The sequence below is a fragment of the Cervus elaphus genome, chromosome 23 (genome assembly GCF_910594005.1).
Source record: "Cervus elaphus chromosome 23, mCerEla1.1, whole genome shotgun sequence".
Taxonomy (NCBI): Eukaryota; Metazoa; Chordata; class Mammalia; order Artiodactyla; family Cervidae; genus Cervus; species Cervus elaphus.
In genome coordinates, this window is record NC_057837.1 from 61,760,099 (window position 1) to 61,786,279 (window position 26,181).

A 26,181-nucleotide genomic window follows, 5' to 3' on the forward strand; every position below is an offset into this window, starting at 1 on the left:
ATTAGGGCTGATCTTTTGAAATCCTTCACTGTTTTTTTCAGATGTGCTTATTTCTAAGGCTATTTCTTTTTTCTTCATTCAAACAGGACACTTCTAAGCCTCCTGCTGTTTTCACACTTTCATGTTACTGTGAGAGGGCTTTCAGAAGTGTGGGGCTTGGCCTCAATGCCATGAAGCTTTTTCAGGCTGTTTCCTTCAGAGAAAATCTTCAGGACCGAGCTTGGTGGATACCATGGGGCAGTACTGTTGTATTTTTTCCCCTGAAAGTGTGTTTCAAAGTCAGTAAACGCAGCCAATCTATAACAATCCAAAATCATCTTTAAAAATTCTGTACTCAGAAATGAGTTCAGAAGGTGATGTACTGCTATTTTCAGTATGAAATAAATGGGCAGAAGATAAGTTTTCTGTATGATCTTTAGGGTACCGACCACAGTTACAGATGATCTGTGAACCAAACTTCATGATTTTCACTAGGATTACATCCATGTTACTTCCTCTAGAAGTTAACAGTATGATATCTTCACTGAAATGTTACACACTTCTGTTACACAGAAGGAATTGGATACCATGTGTGTTGATTGATAATCTGTAAGAAGATATGTCCAGGAGTGCATGGAGTTTGTGAATAAAATGTTGAGTATTGTCAGCTGAGAAGTTACCTTGGAAAGAGTGAAGCTGTTACTGTGTGTACTTCTGACCTAGTAGGTCCATTGGCCTGGCTCTTTAGGCTGAGGCACGTAGTCTTTAAACCGGTCTCATTTAGGTTAGGTCCTGGGTACCGTGATCTTGAATAAGCTGCTTGGTTTGCTTGGCAAGGTCTGTGTTGTATGCAGGATAGGTAAACAGATGGCTGGATTTGGATTTAGGATTCACTCATGCTGGTGGTCCTCAGACTGATGGGTTTCAGAATCACCTGTGGAACTTGATTGACATAAAATTTCTAAAGTCCGATTGACAGAAATTCTGAGTTAGGCAATTAGAAATCTGCATTTTTGCCGGGTGCGGTGGCGCGGGCCTGTAGTCCCAGCTACTCGGGAGGCTGAGGCTGGAGGATTGCTTGAGCTCAGGAGCTCTGGGCTGCAGTGCGCTATGCCGATCGGGTGTCCTCACTAAGTTCGTCATCAATATGGTGACCTCCCGGGAGCGGGGGACCACCAGGTTGCCTAAGGAGGGGTGAACTGGCCCAGGTTGGAAACGGAGCAGGTCAAAACTCCCGTGCTGATCAGAAATCTGCATTTTACTGTGTGCCTCAGATGACATGGTTTAATGTAGTCTTCAGAGTTAATTTTCGTCTTAACATTTATCTCTGCAAGCTCAAATGTAACTGGCAGGGGGGTGTCAGGTTGGAGTCCTTGTAGATTCCTCCTAGCTTTGTGACTTTTAAGCTATTAATAATTGATCTCTTGTTCTGACCTGCAAAACAAGGATGGCAGTGTTGACTGCAGTGCCTCCCTCACCGGGTGCTTGTTGACATCAGATGAGCTGAGAACCAGAAAAGGTGACCACAGCGTTAGAAAGCGCTGCTTGGTTCTTCGGATTCAGTTTGAAGTTTATGATCAGAAAAGCTTAGGCCAGGGTTTTTGTATCCTGAGAATTCAAGTAGGAGGTTCTTCAGATAGGCTTTGAGTATTTTGTAAAAATTACAAGTAACAAGTTCTAATTTTTTTTATTTTCCCCCCAACTTGGACAATTGATGAGTGCAGCTCCTTTCTTTTGAGATTATCATTTTCATCCCTTTTTTTCCCCCAAGTGAAATCATGGTCTAAACACACCTTTCACCTTTTTCTTTTGAAGGAAGATTCAGTGATTCAGTAATTCAGATTCATTGATTTAAAGATAAGTGTTTTCTTCAGGATATAATGTATTGGAAAGGAAGCAGTTTCATTTCGCTATACCAAGATAAGTATAGGGAAGTTTTTCTTTAAGGATTGTTTTGAGATTTGGTATGAACAACTCCTTTTGTGATGGTTACCATAGTTCAGCATAGTCTACAAACAAAACCTTAGCTTTAGGCCTGATCAGCCTGATCAGATTAGCTTGCTAGTATGTGGGTGACCCAAATCTGACTGCTACCAGCAGAGTGGAAATGATTGCTTTGAGCCAAGCTGAACCTGAGCCTGAGCCTGTCTGTGGTCAGTGTTCTGAATCACCAGTCATTTTGCTGGTCTGGCACTGTTGCCATTGATTTAAAATCAGGCGTATATTGTAGTTTTGAATTCATACATTACAGTTACAGAGTTTTAAAACCTGATGAGTTCATGTTTATTTCGGACACTTGCTGCTCTTTTCTCAGTTTTCACATGTGAGATTTGAGTATGCAGAGTCCTTTTCTGAAGGAAAGCCCACAGAAGAATTCTGTGCTTTTACACTGAACCTGACCATTACCCCACATGCCTTCAGCCAGATTGTTAAGCAGCTATAATTTGTGAAGGTCTGTTTCCCTTTTGGCTTAATCTGAGTTGGAAAGCAGTGTTACCTTAGCCTAGCATACAGCTTTCTGTTGAGGTTGTGGTCAGGTTGCTTCACTAATTTCGTTATCTAGATAAGCAGGTCTAACCTTAGAGTTGGAATTCTGGGCCCCTTATTCCAGGACTATGTATATATACATATAGAAATTTAAAAAATTAAAATAACCTATATTTCTTTTGAATTGGAGGCTCCGAGGTTCTGAAATATGAAATGAACGTAGCCTTCACAAACATGTTTCTGGGGGTAGGGTGAGAAAAAAAAATCTTTATCTTGTGATCATAGGAAGAGCAAAGCAAGTTAGCCATCAAAGCCTAGAACTTCGTAAATGGCATTGAGAGACAGAATTACAGAGTGATCTGTCAGCAGTTTGAAATTCTTACCTTTAAAATTCAGAAAACAAATTGTCCCTTCTTCCTGGACGACTGAATATTTTTCACGGTGTGTGTAGGAATTGGTGAGGCTAGGCTGGATGCAGGTATGAAGAAGAGGAGAAAGAGCAATTTACTGTATTTGCTGATGTTTTTAATTTTCACTTCTAGTGGGAGAATGAGATTTGGGAAGCTGGTAGTGAGGTTCAGTCCACCAGGGTAGATCTTAACAAAAGCTGTCTTTATGTCTCTTACTAGTTTCCAGCAGGGACAAAGATGGGTTTCTTAAGACAACCTTCATGGATGATTCACAAACTGCAGTGTAGACTATTATAAAGTTAAGCCAGGCTCAAGCGTGCAAGTGGGTGGACTGAATATACAAAGGGAGTATGTGTCTGGAGCCCTTTTCTGATCTTTATCAAGATGGACGAAGGAGAAGTGCTGTGATCAGGAAGCCAAGGGCCAGGAGTTGAGACCAGTGTCCTCTTCCAGGCCCTGCATCCCTGGTCTGCAGAGCTTTTCTTTGCCTCAGTTAGGAGATGAGTGAGGATGGTTTCCCTGGGATCCCTTCTGAGCCAGGAAAAATTACTTAGATCTGTAAAAGCCAGCAGGATACCAGAGCCAGAAAGAGTGGGAGGCCAGGTTTCATCAGTTAAACAATTTTGGTTCAAAAAAAAGCACAATGTTTTTCAGCACCAATGACATTTTGTGTGTGAAATTTTGAAAAAACTCGCACTGACAATGAAATGGTTTGTAAAGTGTACATCCTTTTGTGTTTTAATAAAAGTTTTGACCCTGAAAGACAGGTGAAATAAAAAGTGGCTCAACACATGAGTTTGGCTCTCTCTCGCCCCCGCCCTCCCCCCATAGGCTGCAAGCTGCAGGGAGAGCTTTGCTAATATAGCCATTCCTGGCCCCCCATATAGTGCAGGAATCGAAATGTATTGTTTCCAGATCTGTCACGGTTTATCCTTGTCTAATCTTGAGTGACCTTCAGATTTCTTTCCTCTCTTGCTTGCTTCACAGTTACTTTATCACCTTCTTATTTTATATTTCTCCTGATCGGGCTCATTTATATATTTTGGAGTAGTTCTAATGATTTTAAGATCCAGCATACCTCAGGGTCATCTGGGTTTTTCGCATTCTAAAGGTTTCTCACCTGATATTGCCTTTTTTTTTTTGTATTTTATGTGTTTTTCTACAAAATAATGTGAGTTAAATATGTGTAATTATATATGACTGCTGTTTTTACTTTGAAATTTAAACGCTACCAAGAAGAATGGAATAAACTTTTTTTTACAGGTAGCTGTAGGCAAATCCCAGCTTGCCCCTGTGTGTGCCCCTCCCTTCCTACTAATTTTAAAGGCGGAGAGAAGAAACAATTATGTTGAATGAAATAAAGTTATTTTAAAAAAAATTCCCCAAGCATCTGTAGCTCTCTTGACTTAATTTTTGTTTTTCATTCTTTTTTGGGAGGAAGTGGGTAAGTAGGTGGTAAACTGCCCAAAGAAGCTGCTATTTTCTTTTTTTGAAGCTACTGTTTTCTTGAATCATGAGTGGTATTTTGAAATCTTTGGTATTTGAACTGGGAATTCTTTCTGGCAGTGGGGTGTGGTGGGAAGAGCATTGTTTTAAGTGGCATGTGAGCTGAGTTGTTGGTCTCAACTGAAGGTGTAATCTTAACATTCATTAATCCTCTGGGTCCTCTGCAGTTCCCAACAGTCACTGGCTTCTGTCTTGTTTATTTGATTTTGAAAAGGAAAAAGCCTCTCCTTAGCATCAAGTTGCACCTTAAAGCTTTTGATACATTTTATAAAGCTGAGGATACAAGTTTTCACTTTTGTTAGCTTTATTAAGGAATAAATTTTTTTTAAAAGTATGTTAGGATACAACTTTTATTTAAAATTAAAAATATTGTTTTGGGCCACACCGTGAATCATGAGGGATCGTAGTTCTCTGATCAGGGATTGAACTTGAGCCCCCTGCATTGGAAATGTGGGGTCTCAACCACTGGACCCCCTAGGGAGGTCCCAGGATACAATTTTGGACATTTTAAGAACCCACAGTGGTAAAGCTGAAGAGAGCAGAGTTGGTACCACTTCTGAGCAGAGCTCAGAAGGGCCACCTTCCCTGGATGAGTCAGCCGTGTCCTTGAGTGCCCTTGAAGCCTTCCGGCAGCACCCATCACATCTCCAGTGTTAGGGAGCAGAGTAGGGTCTCCTTGGCATTGGCAAGTGATGCCTGAACTTGTAGGCATTGAGTAGGACTTCTCTCCAGGATTGTTTTGTACAGAGGTTTTATTTAGGAGATTTTTTTTTTTTTTCTTCAACACCTTCCCTCCTGCTTCTGTTTTTAAATGAGTTACTGGTTATCATGATTTTATTCTTTTTAGGTGGGGGTTTTCTGAAGTTTTTCTTACCTAAAAAATGGAATGCATCTTAACTAATTTCCCTGTTCTCATGTTTCTTGTTTGGGAAGGAAAATGATACTGTGAATGAATCTAGCATACCCATGTAAAAAATGTGGATAAACATGGACAGCTGTAAGTAGAAATGATAACATTGGATTGGAAAATGAAAGCCTCAAGTCAAAAAAACAGTGGGGAACAGATGTAGCACCATCAGCCTTGTTTCTGTTTTTTCTTTTTTTTTTAATTTTAAATAAACCCTTCTAGTTTATTAATACCTAGTTTAATAAAACTGGTTTAAAAGACCTGCGTCTTTTATGACATTTCATTGAACCACTTTACTTCTCATGTTTTACAATATGATGAAATCTTTTGTCTTCACTGTTGATGAAATGGGAGCAGGAATTTTTTTCTGTCTGCGGGTGGTCTCTATGTGGTGAAGGTCTGGGGAGGGGGGTCTTGGCTTGGTGGTCAGTTAACATTTTGGTAACATCTAGGTGATCATGAAATGTGACTCAGCGTGGAATCCGTGTCCCTGTTTGAATTCTCCCCCAAGAGATTTACCTTTGGCCAACTGATGTTGCTGAATTGTGCCAGGGGCAAGACTGAACAGTGCTGCCTCAAGTCCAGGCCTGCCATGAAGTCTGGGTTTATAAGACCCTCGTGTTACACACATTTCTCTTGTCACCTTCCTCTGTTTTGGAGCTCGGGATTTCCCTGGTGGTCCAGTGGTTAAGAATCCTCCGTGCAATGCAGGGGACACAGGTTCAGTCCCTGGTTGGGGAACTAAGATCCCACCTGCCACAGAACAACTCAACCCACGTGCTGCAACTCCTGGAGCCCTTGAGCTACAATAACTAGAGCCCTCGAGCCACGACTAAGAGAGTTGGTACGCTGCAACAAAAGATCCCACCAGTGGCAGTGAAGATCCCGCGTGCTGCAACTAAGACCCGATGCAGCCAAATGAAGACTTGGAGCTTGTGCAGCTCATGTTAAGAGGGCTGCTGGGCCTTCCACTGTCTCCCAACTGTGGGGCCAGTTGGCCTTCTGGATTTATCGTTAGACTTGCTGGCAGTTTTCCATGGTTTCCATGGCAGGTGGGTTCTCTGTGCTGCCTTTGTCCTGTGGATCATCCTCCACTCATGTTTGTCCTGGCTGCAACTACTGGAGCTCCTCCTGTCGGCTGTCTGCTCTCAGCTCAACTTCATCAATAATAAGAATGTCTCAGATTGGAGGAAAAATGGCCGCGTGGTAACTGTTTGTGGGATGGATTCTGATGTTCCATTTTGTGTTCTGTATGTGGAATTCTGTCTCATTTTCCTGGTTCTAAGTGTGGACAGCTGACTGCAGTCTGTGGAGGCCCTTGGAGTTCCACAGCAACTTCACAGAGGAGCCACTCTGGACTTGGGGGCGGCTGCTAAGATGTCTCAGTCGAGAAGGAAGTTGAAAACCGATAAGTCTCCGTTAAATGCAATGAGCAGTATTAACTGGGGAGAGCAGATTGGGTCAGGGTGAGTGTCTGGGGTTAGTCTCTAAAACACTGGACCCCTGGGCCCTAAGATCCAGTTGTTCAGTCACTCAGTTGTGTCCAACTCTGTCATCCCATGGACTGCAGCACACCAGGATTCCCTGTCCTTCACTATCTCCCAGAGCTTGCTCAGACTCCTGTCCATCCAGTCGGTGATGCCATCCAGCCATCTCATCCTCTTGTGTCCCCTTCTCCTCCTGCCTTCAATCTTTGCCAGCATCAGGGTCTTTTCTGATGAGTCAGTTCTTCGCATACCTGAGACTCAGGGCCAAACAGGAGAGCTGAGCCTATCTCAGCTCGATTTCCAGGGCAGTTTTACTGCCCTTGGTCTTCAGTCACCCGCTGCTACAGATTCTTACAAACAGGAAACCAGTTATTCTCCCATTCCCTGCCTGCTCCCCTAGAGGCAGTTCTAAGCTGTCAGCCTTGTTTCCAGGTTTGTACCAAAGCCTCCTACCCAAACCCAGCCACCTTCCCTTCAGAGCAGGCTTCCTCTCATCTGCTCTCATCCTATATGGATATTTAACTCTCCAGCTGAATCTTCTTTCCTGCCGGTACTTCTCTCTGCTTGTGCTTTGCTCTTGGGTATCTTTAATTGTCTTCCACCAGTGTTTTTTCCCTTTTGTGGCCTCAGTCCTTGAACACAAACAGAGCTCCCCTCTTCTGGTTAAACTCATATTTCTCATAAAGCTTATAGTTTTGAAATAATTAAGTTTTAAATAGATTTAAGAATAGTATAAAGAACTCCCCTTTACCCAGATCTTCTAACAAGCAGGAAACAACATCAATATCACCTAAAAATGTAGTCATGTTTAAATTTCACTGATGGTCCTAATGGCCCTGAGACCTTTTGCTCCCCTAGCCTATGATCCAGTTCAGATCACACATTGCCTCTAGTTGTTACCTGTCTCTCCAGTCACCTTCAGTGTGCTTTAATCTTTGTCCTTCATGACACTGAGATTTTTAAGAGTAAAGCCCACTTGCTTAGTAGAATGTCCTTCAGTTTGGGGTTGTCAGGTTATGGGTTTGTAGGGGATACCACAGAAGCAGTGGTCCAGAGTCCAGCACACCATGAGGCATGGCCTTTGGTTCCCTCATGAGTGATGTTGACTTTAGTTACTTGTTAACCCAGACTTTAAAGCAAAAGAAAATATGGTCATTTTCTGTGTACCTACCCATGCTTGCCTTCTTAATATAGATGGGATGATACATGTGCCTTCTGTTAGTGCAGACTTTTTGCATTCCTTTATTTCTGGCCCACCTTTTTTTTGCCACATTGGACCCCTACTCTCCATGATCCATATCAACACCCTAGTTTCTATGCTTATAGTTTTGTGTGTACTGACAGTACAGGAGCCCCTTAGACCCAGGCCAAAAAGGCCCCTGCCCTGAGCCAGGCAGCCAACTCTGTCCCCTTTGACCGTGTCCCTTCCTACTAGATGAGGGAGGTCCCAGGGGCTGAGAGGATGGCTGCTCAGCCCTGCTGGTCCACCGCCCCTCTTCCCCACTGCTCTCAGTTCTGGAATTCCCTGCCCAAATCCCTTTGAACCGGATTCCAGAGTCTGGGGGCCTATTCCTCAGTGCATCATTAAAACCTTTTTAAAAAATTCTTTTTACTTTTTTGGCTGTTGCTTGTAGCATATGAGAACTTAGTTTTCCAACCAGGGATGGGACCTGCACCCCCTGCAGTTGGATGTGCAGAGTCCTAACCGTTGGACCACCAGGGAAGTCGCTCAGTGCATCGCTTGAGGGCAGCCCTGCCTAGGCTTGCGGTGGCCGTGGAGCCGTGGAGGCATGGGATGTATGGGTGTATGGGTGACGGTGGCCGTCCACATGCCACCATTTACAAGCCCCCCCCTCAGCAGGAATGAGAGGGCAGCAGGACAGAGGGCTTGGAGGTCTTCCAGGTTGTTAGGAAAAGTATTTGTGAAGGCACATGAATGTATTTTATTTCACAGTATATTAATCTATGAACATTTTAAGTAACTAGACTTGCTGTGTGGACCAGTATTTGTTCTTTTGCCCTTAGCCCTGTAACAATTAAGGGTAGACCTGTTTACAGACGTGTGTACATGTACACGCACATTCTATGTATCAGCACGTACCTATTCATCATCCTTTTGTAAATATTGGCCTCATTCTGTGCACTCTTTTCTTTTGAGTATCTCCTGGAAATTCCCCCTAGTCATCTGCTGAAGGTCTGATTCATCTTTTTGGCTCCTGAGTGCAGGTGCCCTGACTTATTCAGCCATTCATCTACTAGGAGTCGTTCACCGTACTTCTTGGTGCTGTGAATGACGCTGCCGCCAGCACTCCTGTCCCGTGATCTTTCACAGATGCGTAAATTGTACCCACCATTCATTCTCTTGAAATAAATCTTCAAGATTACCATGAATCTTTTCTGAATTAAAAGCTAAAGAGAAATACATGGTTTTATACTGTAGACATTCTCTTTGATCTCACCTTCCAGAAATAGCTGCCATTACTTTTGGAGTATATTTTTCCAGGCTCTCTAGGCACGTGCCAACACCTACATGGAATATTCTTGACAGAAATGGACTCATGAATACACCTCTGCAGCTTTCTCACTGGTGACCTTGCGTCGCCATGTTCAGTGTCCTTCATTATCACCGTGGCTCATTCTGGAGCATCCCAGACTTCTAGTTGACCCACCCTGTCGTCTGTGTGGTCCCCCCCCCATCCCCTCAGTGCAGCCATTTTTCAGTCCCCATATTTCTGGGAACTTGTTTTTTATTTCTAACTGGACGGCCTAGCCAGCATCACGTGCATTAAACCACTTTCCCTCATTGTCCCTTTCCTGGAAATGTTTCTGGTGTTTCCCTCTGTTACTTGGTTCCTGGCTTCCAAGTCTCCTTTCCTTTGGCTCTTCTCGCCCCTTTGGTCCTTATATCTGGGCTGTCACTGGGACACGGTTAGGTTAGGACACCATTGGCCAGTATCTAGTCTTCTTCCTCCTCACTCCGCACATCTTATGCTGGTGAGTTTTCATAACTGCCCTTCATCCTGTTCAGACTTCCTGGTGAAGGTATTTAAGATTCTGCTTCCATTTTTCTCCTCCTTCCTCTTGCACTATTCCTCCCCCCACCCCACCCCAGGAGCCCTTTGTCAAGCCAGACTGGCTCATTTGCTCTGTCCCCCGAACCTGTCTGGGACTCATCTCTTTCCTGGCCATTCCCCTGCCGTCCTGTAATGCCCTCTTGATTCCTGCTGGTGGCACTTGCTGGTGGGGTGGATGGATGCTCCTAATAACCCAACACAACACTGTCTTCCATCCTCTGTGGAAGTCTGTTGACCCAGGGCAGTGTGCCCTTTATATTCTCAGAGCAGAGCTCCATGGAACAGACCTCTCCCACACACATCCAACCAGGGATGGGACCTGCACCCACATTCATGTGCCTTCACAAATACTTTTCCTAACAACCTGGAAGACCTCCAAGCCCTCTGTCCTGCTGCCCTCTCATTCCTGCTGAGGAGGGGAGCTTGTAAATGGTGGCATGTGGGCGGCCACCATCACCCATACACCCATCCATCCCATGCCTCCATGGCTCCACGGCCACCGCAAGCCTAGGCAGGGCTGCCCTCAAGCGATGCACTGAGCGACTTCCCTGGTGGTCCAACGGTTAGGATTCTGCACATCCAACTGCAAAGGGTGCAGGTCCCATCCCTGGTTGGAAAACTACCCCCCATGCTGCGTGAGGGAGTCCTGTCAGCTCCCTAAAGATGTCCTGCCTCCAAGGACATCGAGGGCTGGGCGTGGGGGTGCCCATTGTGGAGAGTCAGGGGCCCTTCTTGTCCCACCTTTGGTGAATGGAAACCTTTGACCCTCTGGAAACATGCTTTCCCCGGACCTTATTTCCCTAATCTGTGGGATTACAGTTGGACCCCCGCATGACCTTCTAAGCCTTTTCCACTTCTGTAAAATGGGTGACTCCCTTTAGGAAGCTGCTGGCATGAAGCCAGGAGTATAGTAACCTGAGAAGCCTCAGGTCATCAGGAAGACAGCTCTCCCATCAGCGGAAAGAAGGCTTGCAGGTATAAGCTCTGGAAAAGCTCTGTATTGGAGGAGCCCCAGTGGGAAGTGGGGTGCTTGTCAAATGCTAGTTGGGGGTCCACAGGCCTAGGGCAGCCACCTTCTCCCTTGACCTTGACTTCTTTTCCATTCTCCTGTGATGCAGCTAGTTCAGCCTCCTCATGGTCCTTACAGAGATCAAGAGTTAAAGCCACTATGATTCCCTATTCTAGGTCGAGACCTGTGTCTTCTGAGGACTTAAAAGACAAGCCTCTGCCTCAAAAGGTAAGAAAATCCTCAGAGTTGATAATGGGATGGGTATTCCAGAGATGCCAGACATCATCCTTGAGCTTCTCCGTCTGTTGATTATCAGGTTATCAGCCTCCGCACCAGGGGTTGCAAGCTTAGATATTTATGAAATGTTGATAATTTAAGTCTAAGCTGCAGTAGGCTGGTTTTGCCTTTTAAAGCACTTCATGAGCCAAATGCAATAAACCTGAGGTCACCAATTTGTAGTATCTACTTGGGCTCTACTTAATTTTGTCCAGCCAAGTTGTGATAATGGTGGGGTGGGCTGTACGGAGTACTATCAAGTCAGATGAGTATTCAGTGTCCATTGTGTGCTTGGGGCTGGGAAACAGAGAGATAACTAATGTAGATTAAATGAAGATAAATTAAAATGCCCTGGCCTTCAAAGAACCCACTTTGGTACTTCCCTGGGGGTGTAGTGGTTAAGAATCCGCCTTTCAATGCAGGGGATGTGGGTTGGTTGGATCCCTGGTTGGGGAACTAAGATCCCATGTGTCATGGGGTATCACAACTGCTTGTGATACCTGCGTGTCACAACTACTGAGCCCATGCACCCTAGAGCTGGTGCTCCACAGCTAGAGAGGCCCCTGTGCACCCAAACAAAGAGGCCACGTGCAGCAGGCAAGACCCAGTGCAGCCAAAAATGAATAAATAAAGAGCTCACTGTGAGATGGAGAGAAATAACAGTTCTCATGGATTGTGTAATACAATGTGATGGGGCTTCATGTGTGTTCAGGTGTCATTTTGTCTCACTACAACCCTGCAAGGTGGTTATTAGGGAGAGAGATTCTGCAGACAAGGCAACTTGTGGCTCAGAGAAGTGAGGTAATAGCCCACACCAAATGAGCCTGGGAGCAGGGAGCCAGGCAGAATCCTAGTCCAGAGATTTGGGACTCTACCATCATGTTTCCCATCATGTCTTGCTGCTACATGTATGGATAGACACGCACAGGAGTCATGCATGCATGGCAGATGGGAACAAAGAATTTGGGAGCACAGAGGTGGCAGTGATGACTTTCACCTGAAAGTCACTGAGGAGCTCCTCGGAGGAGGTGCATTTGAGCCAGACTTTGAAGAATGGGTGGGACTTCACCTCTGGAGGTGGTGGTCTGTGCCGCAGAGAGGGAAAGACATGAGTAGATGTGGAATATTGGCTGTGATTGTGGGGCGGTGGAGAGCAGTTGGTGTGCCTGAATCGTGGTGTGTGCTTTGAAACTAGAGACAGGTCAGAGCTGCATGGCAAAGGGCTTTTAGTGGCATGCTCAGGAGTTGATAGGGATGATGGGAGTATTCTGGAAAGCGTCAGCTGGGGTCAAGTCACGATCAGACTTGCCTTCCAGAAAGAAGATTGGCTCCAGTGTTGGGAGGTGGATTGGAAGGGAGAAACAAACTCTGGTCCCAGTTGGGGAAGGGCACTGCATTTGTCCCAGCAGAAGGCTAGGGCTCAAGGTGGGGCAGGGGTGGGGGAGAGGAGGGTTTAGATGTAGGAACTGGATCACAGTAAGAAGCAACACGAAGGTCAGTAAGAATGCAAGGGAGGCAGAGGGAGGAGCCAAAGATGGTGCTGGGATGTCTAATCTGGGGGCTGCATGGCTGGTGAGAGAATTAACCAGCTCATCTGCTGGGCTCCATGAAGGCAGGTCTCCACTCTGTTCACTGGTGTGTTCACAGTGTCTGGTACTCAACAAATGTGCACAGACCCTGAGTGAATGAGGGCAAGTTCACAGTTGAATTTGCAATTGGATGAGCTCTGTGTTTGGTGCACTTGGGATAGGGCGAGTGAGTAATCCAACCTCCACCTTGTCTTTTGACTTTCTGAACTGATGTCTCCTTGACTGCCCAACACCCAAAGCAGTGTATTTCAGTGGGCAACACTCAATGGTTACCACATAGTCCACACCTGGAGTCTTCTGGGAGAGGCAGCCTTTGATGACCTGAGCCTCTAGTAACCTGAAACACTGTTCTGCGTGTCAAAATGAGTCTCGTGTAGGGGCTGCAGAGAGGAAACGTTGTGGAGGGCTGAGAGTCCCTGGTGGTGGGGACTGCGTGAACTTGGCTGTGTGCACAGGTGATCTGATCTGATCTGGGGTGTCTGGTCTGGTCAGGACAAGATTGTGATAGCTGGGGAAGATGGAGCTGGACTCTTTGGGGTCTTGAATTCTGACCACTGAAGATGTGGAACTATATAGTTACCAAACCGAAGCACCTTATAAATTAGAGTCCTGTGATGTGTGAGGTGGGATCTTGGCTGTGGGCACTAACCTCTAAGCCTCAATCACAGCACATGTGTAAAAGAGGAGCAACAGTTAACTCCTTAGAGTCAGGGGACGCAGTTAGATCTTCCTTGGACTTCTTAGGGCTAAAAGTGGTTCAGATCTACTTGTTTGCATCAGTAAGTAACACACCATAACACTATGTACCCCACAGATGTTCTCTTTCTTTTTTCTTTTTAAATAATTATTTTTATTTGGCTGCGCTGGGTCTTAGTTGCAGTATGTGGGATCTAGTTCCCCGGCCAGGGAACGAACCTGGGCCCCCTGCATTGGGAGCACAGAGACTTAGCCACCGGACCACCAGAGAAATCCCAGATGTTCTCTTTCAATAGATGTGCTTAAAACTGTTCAGCTCTGGAAGTCACCCCTTTCAGGGCCTGGTTCTTGTCATCATCTGTGTTCCAGGTGTCCTTTGCAGGTGGACCTGGGAAGAACAAGGAGGTTCTCAGCTCCCCAACACCATCCATCTCCGTTAGCCAGACGTCTGACTTCCAATATGAGTCTCAGCTGTTCACTGAGGCACACCTGGCTGAGATGGAGAAGACATTTCACAGCAAGGTCAACTCGACTGGAGGTGAGGCTATGTCATGGGCCCAGCCTCTGGCCTCTGCACAGGGTGGGACCCAGGACCCGGCCTGGGTGGAGGGTGTAGGCTGCATAAGCATTTTTGCACCCTGTATGTCCTTTAAAACTTTTCATCATTATGCTCTGTAAGTATTATAAGCCCACTAGAGGCTATTTGGGACTGAGGGAAAAAATACCCTTAATCCAGACACTTGGGTAACCACTGTCAGCATTTCAGCATGTTTGCAACTGAACAATTTCATATGCATGGCTTGCTAACTATTGCTGTGTAACAGTATTTCTACAAAATTCACGGCTTAAGTCAACACACTTTTACTATCTCACCATTTCAGTGGGTCAGGAGTCTGGGCACAGTTTAGCTGGCTCTTCTGCTCAGGGTCTCACTAGGCTGTGATCAAGGAGTCAGCTGGGGCTGCAGTATCAACTAGGCTTGAGTGGGAAGGAGTCACTTCTTTTTTTAAGAAAATATTTATTTGTTTATTTGGCTGTACTGGGTCTTAGTTGCGTCATTTGTGATCTTTAGCTGTGGCATATGAACTCTCAGTTGCAGCATGTGAGATCTTTAGTTGGGACATGTGGGATCTAGTTCTCTGACCAGGGATCAAACCCAGGCCCCCTGCCTTGGGAGGTGCGGAGTGTCAGCCACTGAACCACCAGGGAAGTCCTTGTGAAAGATCCACTTCTAAGTTTATGCAGGTTGTTGGCAGAATTCAGTTCCTTGAAGCTAAGGGACTAAGGGCTCTCATTGTGTCCTGGCTATTGGAGGGCGACTGTCTTCAGCTCTTAGAGCTGCCTGCTTCCTGGCTTCTGGGACTCACCAACATGGCTGACTTCAACACTCAGGCCAGGTGGAAACTCCAGCAGGAGGTGTGCTGCCATCGCGTAGTCCTGCATACACAGTCCCGAACATCCTGTCACCACTGCCGTCCTTTGTTGGTCAGAAGCAGGTCACAGGTTCCACCACACGCAAGGGGGCATGAATGCTAGGAGGTCTGCCATCATGGGGCCACCTTCAGTCTCTTTGCCCCAGATGACTACACGTGTTTTCACATGTCTGTAAACCATATTCTAATTTCACACCCTCCTTTTTCTCTTAATGTTAATTCCTTAAGGGTTTTTTTTCATATGTTATGTGATCTGCTGAACCATCATTAGCAGTGAATGCAAGGGCTCCAATGGTTGACTAAGACATTTCCCTGAATGAAACATTTAGTTTTTTTTTAAACACTTATTTATTTGTTGTGGCTCTTGGCATCTTTGTTGCGTCATGCGGGATCTTTCCTGGCGGTGCACGGACTCTCTAGGGGTGGTGTGCAGATCCTGGAGTACAGTCTCTGTAGTTGCAATGCATGGGCTTACGACATTCGGGATATTAGTTCCCTGACCAGGGACTGAACCTATGTCCCCTGCATTGCAAGAAGGATTCTTAACTACTGGACCACCAGGGAAGTCCCCAACTTTTAGATTTTTACTAAGTTTAAATAACATTGTGAAAAACATCCTTTGTACATGAGGTTTTCTTTTTTTTTTTTTCCTCTTCAGAGCTTGAATTTTCCCCTTGGGAAAATACACATAAAGTTTACTTATTATTCCTATTGGAGTTCTTTAAGGCATCTTTATTTCTATCCAGTAGACTCGGAGCACCAATGCTGGGGCCATGGCTACTTGCCCCGTCAATTTGAGTTTGACAGCCACACTGTGATGTGGGCAGGAAGGGTAACAAATGGCCTGTTTAAAAAGAGCAGAGTGAGGCTGGGGAGGGATGGTTTGTGTCTGACCTGAAGCTGAGATGCTTCATCCTCTGAGCTCTTTGAGTGTTGGTATTTGGCTGCCAGGAGGTGCCACCACTGTCTTGGAGGACCCGACAGTCCCAGTTTTGGCCACAATTTTTATTGTATTTTGTTTTGAACAGGTAATATATTTACACAGGTAAAAATTTAAAAAGTGCCATCACTTCACCCTCTTTTTGAAGTAGACCATTTTTTTTTTTTAAACAATAACAGTAAAAATAACAGTATTTTTACAATGCTGATCCTAGGGAATGTATTAAAGGTAACCAGGCGTCCCTGGTGGCTCAGATGGTAAAGAATCTGCCTGCAATACAGGAGACCCATGTTTGATCCCTGGGTCAGGAAGGTCCCCTGGAGAGGGAAATGGCAACCCACTCCAGTATTCTTGTCTAGACAGAAGAGCCTGACAGGCTGCATACAGTCAATAGGCTCACAAAGAGTGGGACACGACTGAGTGACTCTCACTCACTCACTCACTGCCTCCCTCCCCAGGGACATGATATTTTCACTTTTGTGCTTCAAGAGCTATTTTTAAACATTATTTATTTATTTGGCTGCGTCGGGTCTTAGTTGTGTCACGCGGGATCTTTCCTGGCAGCACACAGACTGTCTAGTTGCGTCACCAGAGCATGCGGCCTTCAGTAGTTGCAGCATGTGGGACTCGTTGCTCCTCGGCCGGTAGAATCTTAGTTCCCCAACCAAGGATTGAACCTATGTCCCCTGAGTTGCAAGGCAGATTCTTAACCACTGGACCATAAGAGCTATTAATGAACCATTTGTTCATTATACGTGTGAGACTGGGTGAGCATTTCCTTTTAGCATCAATGTGCAGGGGACCTGACTGGCTCCCCACAGTGTACCCATCCTTTCCAGGACACCATTGTGTCTAGTCTTTTGTTCTACTCAACAGTTTTTTTTTTTTTTTCCAGTAAGCTGTTTTTAAGAAGAATATGAAAGTAATACGGCAGTGAACAATATATATAGGTTCTTAAAGAGCAATGAAAGGACTCTCCCTGTAGTGCTGTCAAGAGGAGTTTGTTCATTTGTTCTGCACAAAGGCACTTTGACTGCCAGCTCTTTCCCGAGGGGACGGCTCCGAGCTCGTGGGCTGACATCCGTCTGATACACAGAGGGACCGTTACGTGTCACTCAAACGTGTAAGGCTCTTGGCTATCCCTTCAGATGAGCAGGCTGGATCTTTCTTTAAGCAGGGCACCTTTTGTTCAGCCTTCCATTTGTTCCTCAGTCTAGCCGTGAGCGATGACAGTTGTCACTTTAGCACAGAGCGGGTTGTTTTATGAGGAGCATGGAGCAGGGTGAGAGCGTGACCCCAGATTGGGGGAAATGGCTCGGTGCCACCACTCACCAGCTATGTGACCTTGGGCTCACACCCCCCCTCTTTGCGTCAGTTTCCTCATGCCCCCCTCACCCACGCCGCCACCATCAGGTGGTCAGTGTGAATAAACTCATGATACTGGTGCTCAGTCATCATCATCGCATCCCCCAGTGCTGAAGGAAACACTCGGGGAACAAACGTCTGCTTCGCACAAGGACTCGGTCATGGAGGGGACGGGTTTAGCCCTGTCCTCCCTGAGCTCATGGCCAGGGTGATAAGGAAGGTCAGGGGGGCAGTGGAACCAGGCAGGGTGGCGTGCCGCCTGCTTAGAGAGTCTCTGGGAAAAGGCTTCCCTGTGGAGGAACCAGGCAGCGCAAAGGCCTTGAGGTGACAGGTGCGGAGACATGGTGACTTCAGCAGAGAATGAAGGGGACGGTAGGGGTGGGGTGAGGTCCTAGAGAAGAGCCTTAAGGCCGAGGTGAGAGTTCCATGTATTTGGAGCGGGTTTTAGAAGCACTTAAAAAAATGTTTCTACTTATTTTTTTGGCTGCAGTAGGTCTTAGTTGTGGCACTCGGTATATTTACCTGCAGCATGTGGGATCTAGTTCCCCGACCAGGGATCAAACTGAGGCCCCCCTGCACTGGGAGGATGGACCACCAGGGAAGTCCCCATAGGAGCGTGCTTTTTAAAGATTGTGATTATTTTTTAAAAACCTAGACAGGAGTAATCAATCCCTCTGCAGACAGATTCCCTTGTAGCCACAAAACCCAGCAGGGGAAAAAAAAATTGGTTCTTGTCCTTCTGTTCCTTGTCCCTCTCCCCTTTTCATCTTTCTCTCCAGCCCAAGGTTGTATTTTAATTGCCTCTAAAAGATGCACATCTCTTTTCCCTCTATAGCTTTGGATTTATTTATGTCTCTTTGTTGCCATTGTTGAAGTTTTTCTCCTTTCCTATTTATTTATTTATGAGTTTTCATCAGTTTTCTTTGTCTCAATGCCTGGTCTGTCTTATTTGCTCAGAAATGGGATCTGATCTCAGATCTGATCTTTTTTAGTACCTGTCCCCCCTCACTGCTCTGGGGCCACCACATTGCTCTCATGCAGCAGGTATGGAGCCAGGATTTGTGGGTGATCAAATGTTGAACAGATAAGATGGAAAAGATGACCCAGCAGCGTGACCCTCTGTGTGTCCCGCCCCTCCAACACCCAGACGTCCAGGAACACTGTGGCTGGTGATGGGGCCAGGGGTCTTGCGATGAAGTGGACGGTGTTCTCCCTTCTCTCTCTTGAAGCCCTGGACATGAAGACTTTCATTAAGGCTGTGAAGAAGATTCTGAGCAATATGTCAGAAGAGATGCTGGAGGCGCTGTTTTTGAAGGTGGACTTGAACTGTAACGGCTTCATCACCTGGGTGAGGAGGGCGCCCCTGCTGCCTCAGAGAGCTGGGGAGAGGCCGAAGGGCATGGGCCGTGGCTGGTCAGAGGAGCACAAGGAGGGCTGAGGATCCGGGGGGCAGATTCTGGGGGACTTACTGGGTAGAGGGAACACTTGGAGCCTTCAAGGGAGCCCTCTTGAGACTCCCGAGAACTGGACTTGCTGCAGCTTGTTCCCCTCCAGGGGACAGGAGAGTGTGACAAAGGCCAATGACCCCTGCATGAAGCCGGCTGTGCCCCCAGCGGTGAGCAGCAGAGGCCTGCAGCTGCCATGTAACACGCCCGTTTGACTAAGGGGGCTCCAGCCAAGGCCACAACCGTCTCGTGGCCCTCGGTGCTCACTCAGTGTCTGTTAAATCACAAAAAGTCAGAGTTTTAGAGCCTAATATGCCCTCATGCAGCATACCTACCCCCTGCTCCAATTTTAGATGTTCTACAATGAGCATATACAACATTTAAGAATGCAAAACACAGTAAAGTACAAAAAAAAAAAAATCAGTCTGATGTATTGATGTAGAAATGCTGACAATGACAACTAGCCTTTACAGCAGAATTTATCTAAGCAGTCTAAATATTATACTCAAACCTCGCGGGAATCCCATGGGGTAGGTGCTGGTAATGTACCTCTATTTGAGAGACTAGGACACTGAGGCAAAAGAAGAATAAACTGGCCCGAGCTTACAGAGTTACTTTAGCTGAGTCAGTCTTCAGACCTAGGGATTTTCCTTCAAGAGTCCATGTGTAGTCAGCTCTGTCATACCTCCCCCCAAGCATAGACGTACATTCTGTTTTTATGTGTGGTTTTTGCTTTCATTTCTTTTTTTAAATTTACTTTCAATTGGAAGATAATTGCTTTACGACGTTGTGTTGGTTTCTGCCATACAACAATGTGAATCAGTCATAAGTGTACATATGTCCCTTCCTTCTTGAACCTCCACTGCCCATTTCTCTTAATATTCTATACTAAGCATGTTTCTAGCACTCTGTCATCTACACCATGGTCTTTCCTCATAGCTCCCTGTGTCTTGTTATGGCTTCACTTGGTGGTTCTCTCTGGCCTTGGCGATATTTTCGTGAGGCTGCTCAATAGAGCCTAGAGTTGTTGTGGCTTAGGGGTGCTTCCCTGCTATTGACTTGATATAAGAGCTGGGGCAACTCATCTATACTTATGTGGGTCTCAGTCTTATTATCTGTACAGTGGGAGGAATAAAGGGACTCCGAGGAGATGCCAGCTGTGGAGCGAGGTGAGGATCATGTAGAATTACAGACACGAGATAAGGTGGGAGGTACTGTTGTGCCATCTTCACCTACGTGTGCAAATAGGCCCTCTGCACAGTGTAGATCCAAGAACAGCACCGGTGCTTGACAGCCTCCCTCCACCAGAACCTCCAGGGGCTCCTGAAGGGGCTGGGGGAGAAGGGGAAGACACTGGAAGCCTTGGGTGGGTTTGGCTGACACCCACCCTGCTGGCGCTTCTTCCCGAGGCAGCAGGAGTACGTGGACTACGTGATGCGCGAGTTCCAGGGGAAGGAGAAAATGATGAGGGGCCAGTACCGCCTACGCTTCCACCTTCCCATGAGGATCATCCCCCTGTAAGGAGCCTCTCCCTGGGCTGAAGGGTGTGTCTGGACAAGGCTGGGGCCGGCCTGCACCTGCGCCCCTTCCTGAGTCCTCTCTCCATCTGTAAGCACTAGAGTTGTGGCTGGATACACTGTTATTTCGCAGTTTTCATCACAAGCCCACTCTACTTGCCCTCCGTGGGCTGTTTTTCCCTTAAAAGAATGTCTATTTCCAGTCTCGTCTGGCCCCTCCCATCATGAAGAAGCTGACTGGCTATTTCATGGGTTAAACTTATGACTTGGGATCCCCGTGTCACCGCAGCATCATTCGTGGGTCTCCTCTCTTTCTGGCCACCGTTGTTAGTGGTGACAGTTCCCTGGGGGAGAGGCAGAACCTGCGTCTCAAGGAGCGAGTTTCTCTGGGTGCGGGTGTGGGAAGCTAGCCTGTCCTCCTCTGGGCGTTTTCCCACTTTGGCCTGGGCTCCCCTCTCATCACCTTCCACAGGAATCACGGGTGTGAGATAGTGAAAGTGGAGTTCTTAGTCCAGCGGCTCAAGAAGATTGGGCATTTCCTGACTGTCACCAAGGACGGCATCCTGCAGTTCTGGTCAGAGTCTTTCATGCTGACCAGCTCCTTCAGGGTGAGCGGGGCACACAGGGGTGGTCGAAGAGCCTCTGCCTTCACGTCCAGCAGGCTCCTCTTCTGGGCTTGTGGGATAGGCATCCATGCTTGCGGGCTAGGCATCCGTGCTTGCTCTTGGGGGCAGGTCTGGCTTCCCTGTGGGGCCATGAGCCTCACACTTCTCTTCTGAGACTAGGATACCACCTGGATGTCCACTGAACTTGTATGCCCAACAGACACCCTCAACCCACTTGGTCCAAACTGACTGTCACTGTGGCCCACCTTATCCACCAGACTTCCTTGTCCTGTGACCCCAGGGCAGTGAATGGCATCACCATCCACCAAGGTTCTTGTGATCAACCTCCTGTCCCTGTCCCACCCGCTCCACCACCAAGTCCTGCTGGTTCAGATCTTCTGCTTGGATCAGGGAGGAAGTCACAGTGACTACGAACATGGGCCTTGGAGCCCAACTGCCAGGCATAGAGCCCTGACTGCACCATCTCTCAGCTGTGTGACCTTGGAAGTGACTAGAGCGCTCTCCATGTATCAGTTTCCTCATCTGTCAAATGGGCCTAGTAATAGCAACCCCTACAAACAGGGCTGCCAGGAGCATTATCACAACATAATCCATGCCTGGTGCTTGGAGCAGGGCAAGGCACACAGCAAGCACCCAACCAACATAAGCCGACATTGTCATCACCACGGTCATCTGAGCTGTTGGCTCCCGGCCCAGTGCGGTGAATGATAAAACGCTCAGAAACACCCGCTGCGGACTTGGCATTGCCAGGCCAGTCCAGCCTCCTCCAGCAGACGAGGAAGCCCTGCTCTTCAGCGGAGGCTGAGTGAGCATGTTGTGTGCCTGCAGAGTGTTTCCTAGTTGCATCGGGGGTCATGTCATCCTTCGGGGCAGGAGGATTCTAGATCATCCCCCCATCCCTGGTGGCCGAAGGAGGGAACCGAGGTCTGTGGAGTTCCAGGAACTCTCTTGGGTGCTCCCGGAAATTTGTCCCTGTGTTCCTGAGGCTGGGGTTTCTGGCACATTCCACCCTCTTTTTCTCTTCTGTCCTTATTGGGGGAACATATTATAGCTTGAGATTCTGCTTGTGGCTCTACATGGTCACCTCAGCGCTCCCAAGGGCCACAGCCTGGGAGGGACAAAGAGGACAGAGGGAGGGTCCCCTAGAGGGCCGCAGACGTGGGTCTCCTTCCCTGAGGGGCTGCTTGGGCAAGTGGATGTTGGCAAGAGTAAGCCACCAAACACCAGCCTCACACACTCACTGTAGGTCCACGGTTGTACAGACTGAAAGCCCCAGAGTCTGGGCTTCACTTACCAGCTGTGCAAGCTTGGGCAAGTCTCTGAGACTTCCCAGGGGTCTGTTTCTAGTCTGAACACCAGCATGTGTGTATGTGTATGTAGTGGGGGGGTGTGTGTGATGGGAATTACCATCACCTCCATTGCATGTGGGTGAGACCCTAGCCTAGTGCCAGAGAGGGGCTTCTGGGGCCCTGGTCCACTCGCTGTCAGTGCAGGCCCCTGCTCTTGCTGCTCTGGGTTCTGATGGGACAGTTCAGAGCCTGCGTGGCATTATTCAGGGAGTAAAATACAGATTCCTCCTCTTCCCTGGATAGCGCAGCTCATTTCTGCTGACCCATCTTTGCATGGGGTGTCCCCCGCCGGGAATGCCAGCTCAGGTTCTGTCTGTGTAAGAGTTGTGCGAGGCTGGCACCAGGGCGGGAGGCACCCCTGCCTGGCCCAGCTCCCCCCAGTGCCAGGCAGCACTCAGATGCTTCATCTGTCATGGTTCCATTCATTCCTCACAACCTGGCAGGATGGTTTCTCGTTAATAAGCCAGGTGACACTGGCAGATGGTAAACAAGATTCAGGCAAAACAAACAGAATGAATACCAATGTTAGGAATCAATTATATCTCAGTAAAAATCGGAGAAAAAAGATTCAGGCATTGAGGGGCAGGTGTGGAAAAGTCAGTTTCTCTGTCTCTCTCCGTTCCTAATTCTGTTCACTGGAGGCAACTGCAGTGACCAGCCTGTACACACCCCCCACCTTTCTATTTAAATTCACAAACGGTAGCACATTAGAATGCTGCTTTTCACCTCACTTTTTCACTTAATAACAGATCTTGGTGACTTTTCTGCCTTGCATGTACACAGCTCCCTCATTCCTAATGTTTGGGCAGCGAGCGGTTGGTGTGTGGGTTTATGTAGGGCATCCTTTCCAGGCAATGTCTGGCCTGTTGCTATCATAGCTGGGCAGCAGTGCCCGTTCCTGCTTACACTTCCCTGTGAATACCTGCAAACACATCAGTAGATGCCTCTTGGAAATGGATCCCAGGATCACAAACTGCACATTTAAAACTTTGATGAGCTTGTCAAACTGCTCTAGAAAGGGGTTGTGAGGCTAAGTGTTCTGTAAGCCCAATTTTTGTTGTTCAGTTGCTCAGTTGTGTCTGACTCTTTGTGACCCTGTGGACTGCAGCACGCCAGGCTTCTCTATCCTTCACTATCTCCCTGAGTTTGTTCAGACTCATGTTCACTGAGTCGGTGATGCCATCCAACCATCTCGTCCTCTGTCATCCCCTTCTCCTCCTGCCTTCAGTCTTTCCCAGCATCAGGGTCTTTTCCAACAAGTTGGCTCTTCACATCAGGTGGCCAATATTGGAGCTTTAGCTTCAGCATCAGTCCTACCAGTAAATATTCAGGGTTAATTTCTTTTAGGATAGACTGGTTTGATCTCCTTGCTGTCCAAGGGACTCTCAAGAGTCTTCTCCAACACCACAGTTCAAAAGCATCAATTCTTTGGCACTCAGCCTTCTTTATGGTCCAATTCTCACATCCATACATGGCTACTGGAAAAACCATAGCTTTGAGTAGAAGGACCTTTGTCAGCGCAGTGATGTCTCTGCTTTTTAATACACTGCCTAGGTTTGTCATAGCTTTTCTTCCAAGGAGCAAGCATTTTACAGACATGGAAATTGATTTTTAAATTGGAAGCTTATCCAAGGCCCCATCATTGTAGTTGGTGGTAAGGCTGGGCTCCTCACCAGGTCTGTGCCCGGCTCTGGGGCCTCAGGGGACAGGAGAGGGTTTGTGGGGATCCTGTGCTCTTCTGGTGAGCCGCCCCAGACCAGGTCTCCTCTGTCCCCCTCTGGCAGCTTTACCAGATCCATCCGTTCCACAGCCAGCAGATGTGGGTCATTGACATGGTGTGTCTGCACAACATGAACCTGGTGGCCATTGCGTCCACGGACCAGAAGATAGGTGAGTCCCCGCTGCTCCCCAGGCCTGCGCCCGGCCACTGGGAGCCATGCATTTGCACTTGGAGAGATCTGTCGCTCAGCCAACCATGAGCTGGACTGGAGTCCCCTGGGAGGACTGCTGAGTGGTGACTAGTGAGGCTGCTCACCATCACCAGAGATACCACCCCCCCACCCCCGGCCTGGGACACAGGTTTGGGTTCCCATGCGGGCCTCCTCCTCTGTCTCTTCCCCAGAGTTCTTTGATATCAGTAGCCACAAATGTGCCCGGGTCTTCACCTTCACCGATCTGGACAGCTGCGTCCTGACTATGAACTACTGGTGAGAATCCTGGGAGAGTGCTGCAGGGTCTTGGCAGCAGCCGCATCACTCAGTGGGGTTGGGGTCTCCAGAAAGCCTCTCTGGAAGCGGCTCTGGAGTGACCCCACCCTCTGTGCCTGTGTCCTCTTTCTCCCAAGCCGCTCCTCTTTTGGGCCCCTCTTCGGGGTCACTCAGACCGCAGAGTCGTCGTCAGCTCCTCTTCTTTCCCTCCCGCACCGGGTCAGCCGTCAAAGCTGGCCTGTCCTGCTGTGGCCTGAGGGCTCTGAGCACGTCATGGCCCATCGATAGGGTGACCTGGCAAAGAGCAGCCGAAAGACCAGGGAGCCATTTATTTTGCTTTTTTAAAAATGTGCTGATTTCTCTTGGACCTGGTTCCCTGATGGTCTGGATCCGGGTGGCTGGGCCCATGTTTGTTGGCTGTAGGGGTCCAGGCTGGAAAGCTGTGTGGGCTCTGCCCTCCCTCCTGAGGTGGAGGAGGGCCTCAGAAGCCAGGGAGGGGTGGGCGGTGGTGCCGGATGTGCTTAGCTGCTCCGCGGTCTCCTCTGTCTCCCTGTTCCCAGGTCGGACTATCATAGGGCTGTGTTCTGCTATGGGGACACCAAAGGCAATGTCATCATCTTCACCTCTGATGATGTGACCACCGGGCTCTTCAACCCCCGAGTCCTCCCCAGGACCTCCAAATGGGGTAGGGAGACGTGGGGAGTCGGAGGAGATGGTCCTGTCCTGGGAGCTCCTCCCTGTCCCATCCCTGGGGAGGTGGTACACCTGTGTGCTCAGCTCAGAACCACCTATAGGGGGTAGGGGATGGGGGACAGCGGGGCAGGGACAGGGCTGAGGAGACGGGCAGTCTCTCTGAAGGTGGGGAATTGTGCCTCTGAGAGCTGGTTTGGGGGCTGAAGCAGGGAGTCTTCAGAACCCTCCTCATCCCAGGGAGAGAAAACCTGTGGCAGCTGTGTGACCCCTCTGGGCCTTGGGACAGGGCATGCTTCCTCCACCGTGTGAGCAGAGTTCTGCTCCCCGTGGCTGGGAGCTGCCTGTGGGTGGGCAGTGGGGCAGAGCTGAGAGGCTGCCCTGAAGGTGGGCTCTGCGGGGCCCGGAGGAAAGCCCAGCTCCCCAGCATGAACCAGCACGTGACTTTCACCGAGCCCTCGGGGGCTGAGCACCTCCTGCAGTTCACCTGCGCCAGGAGGGGCTGATGTTTCACCGTCGGCTAAGGGAGGAGCAGGGGAGGCTAAAGGGGGTGAAGGCTTGCACAGGCCCCACAGTGACGACTGAGATCCCAGGCAGGCAGTCTGCCCCAGAGCTGGCACTTGAGCCTCTTGCTGGGCTGTATCTCAAGCTGACTAAATGCTGGAGGGTGCTGTTTGGGGATGCTCTGCCAAGTGGCAAGGGATCCCACGGCCTCGGAGCCTGGGGCTGTCCGGGGCTTGTCTGAACTGGACCCTGGCCAGGATTGAGGCTTCGACCCACAGTGTCAGTCCTCCAGGCCGCTCCACATCCATCTAGGGGAGGCGGAGGCCACTAGGGGCCCCAGCCCCCAGGAACACTGACTCCCCTCCATCCAGGACTCCAGAGCGGCCGCTTGGGCTTCCATTCGGAGTTTCTGAGCAGGACTCTTTCCAGGGGCTCCCAGGCCTTGGTGACACCTCCTGCCTAGCTTGCTGGGCAGCATCCACCACCGGCCAGGCAGAAGACGGGTCCTGCCCTGGACGCAGAAGGGGTCTGGCACCCCATGTGCTTGCCTCATCAGCTTCTACCCCTGCCCTGAGCCAGCCCACCCTGGTCACTCTATGCCACCCTGCAGATTGGCACAGGAAGCTGTGGTGGTCTTTGAGCTGAGTGGTGGACAGGAAATTGGAAGGGAGGCAGATGAGACTGG

At 48.5% G+C, this 26,181-nt stretch overlaps 1 protein-coding gene across 1 annotated transcript in view; it reads left to right on the plus strand.

Annotated features, from left to right (window-relative positions):
• The window catches only part of EFCAB8 (EF-hand calcium binding domain 8), a 61,873-nt gene that overhangs the window by 4,365 nt on the left and 31,327 nt on the right, over positions 1–26,181 (plus strand). Inside the window, exons 2-10 of the mRNA XM_043883391.1 lie at positions 1,068–6,755; positions 11,036–11,087; positions 13,790–13,958; positions 18,388–18,506; positions 20,017–20,120; positions 20,593–20,728; positions 23,880–23,985; positions 24,218–24,302; positions 24,863–24,987. Of these exons, the coding sequence (XP_043739326.1) occupies positions 6,667–6,755; positions 11,036–11,087; positions 13,790–13,958; positions 18,388–18,506; positions 20,017–20,120; positions 20,593–20,728; positions 23,880–23,985; positions 24,218–24,302; positions 24,863–24,987 (985 nt within the window). The 5' untranslated portion in view covers positions 1,068–6,666. The remainder of the gene's footprint in view (positions 1–1,067; positions 6,756–11,035; positions 11,088–13,789; positions 13,959–18,387; positions 18,507–20,016; positions 20,121–20,592; positions 20,729–23,879; positions 23,986–24,217; positions 24,303–24,862; positions 24,988–26,181) is intronic.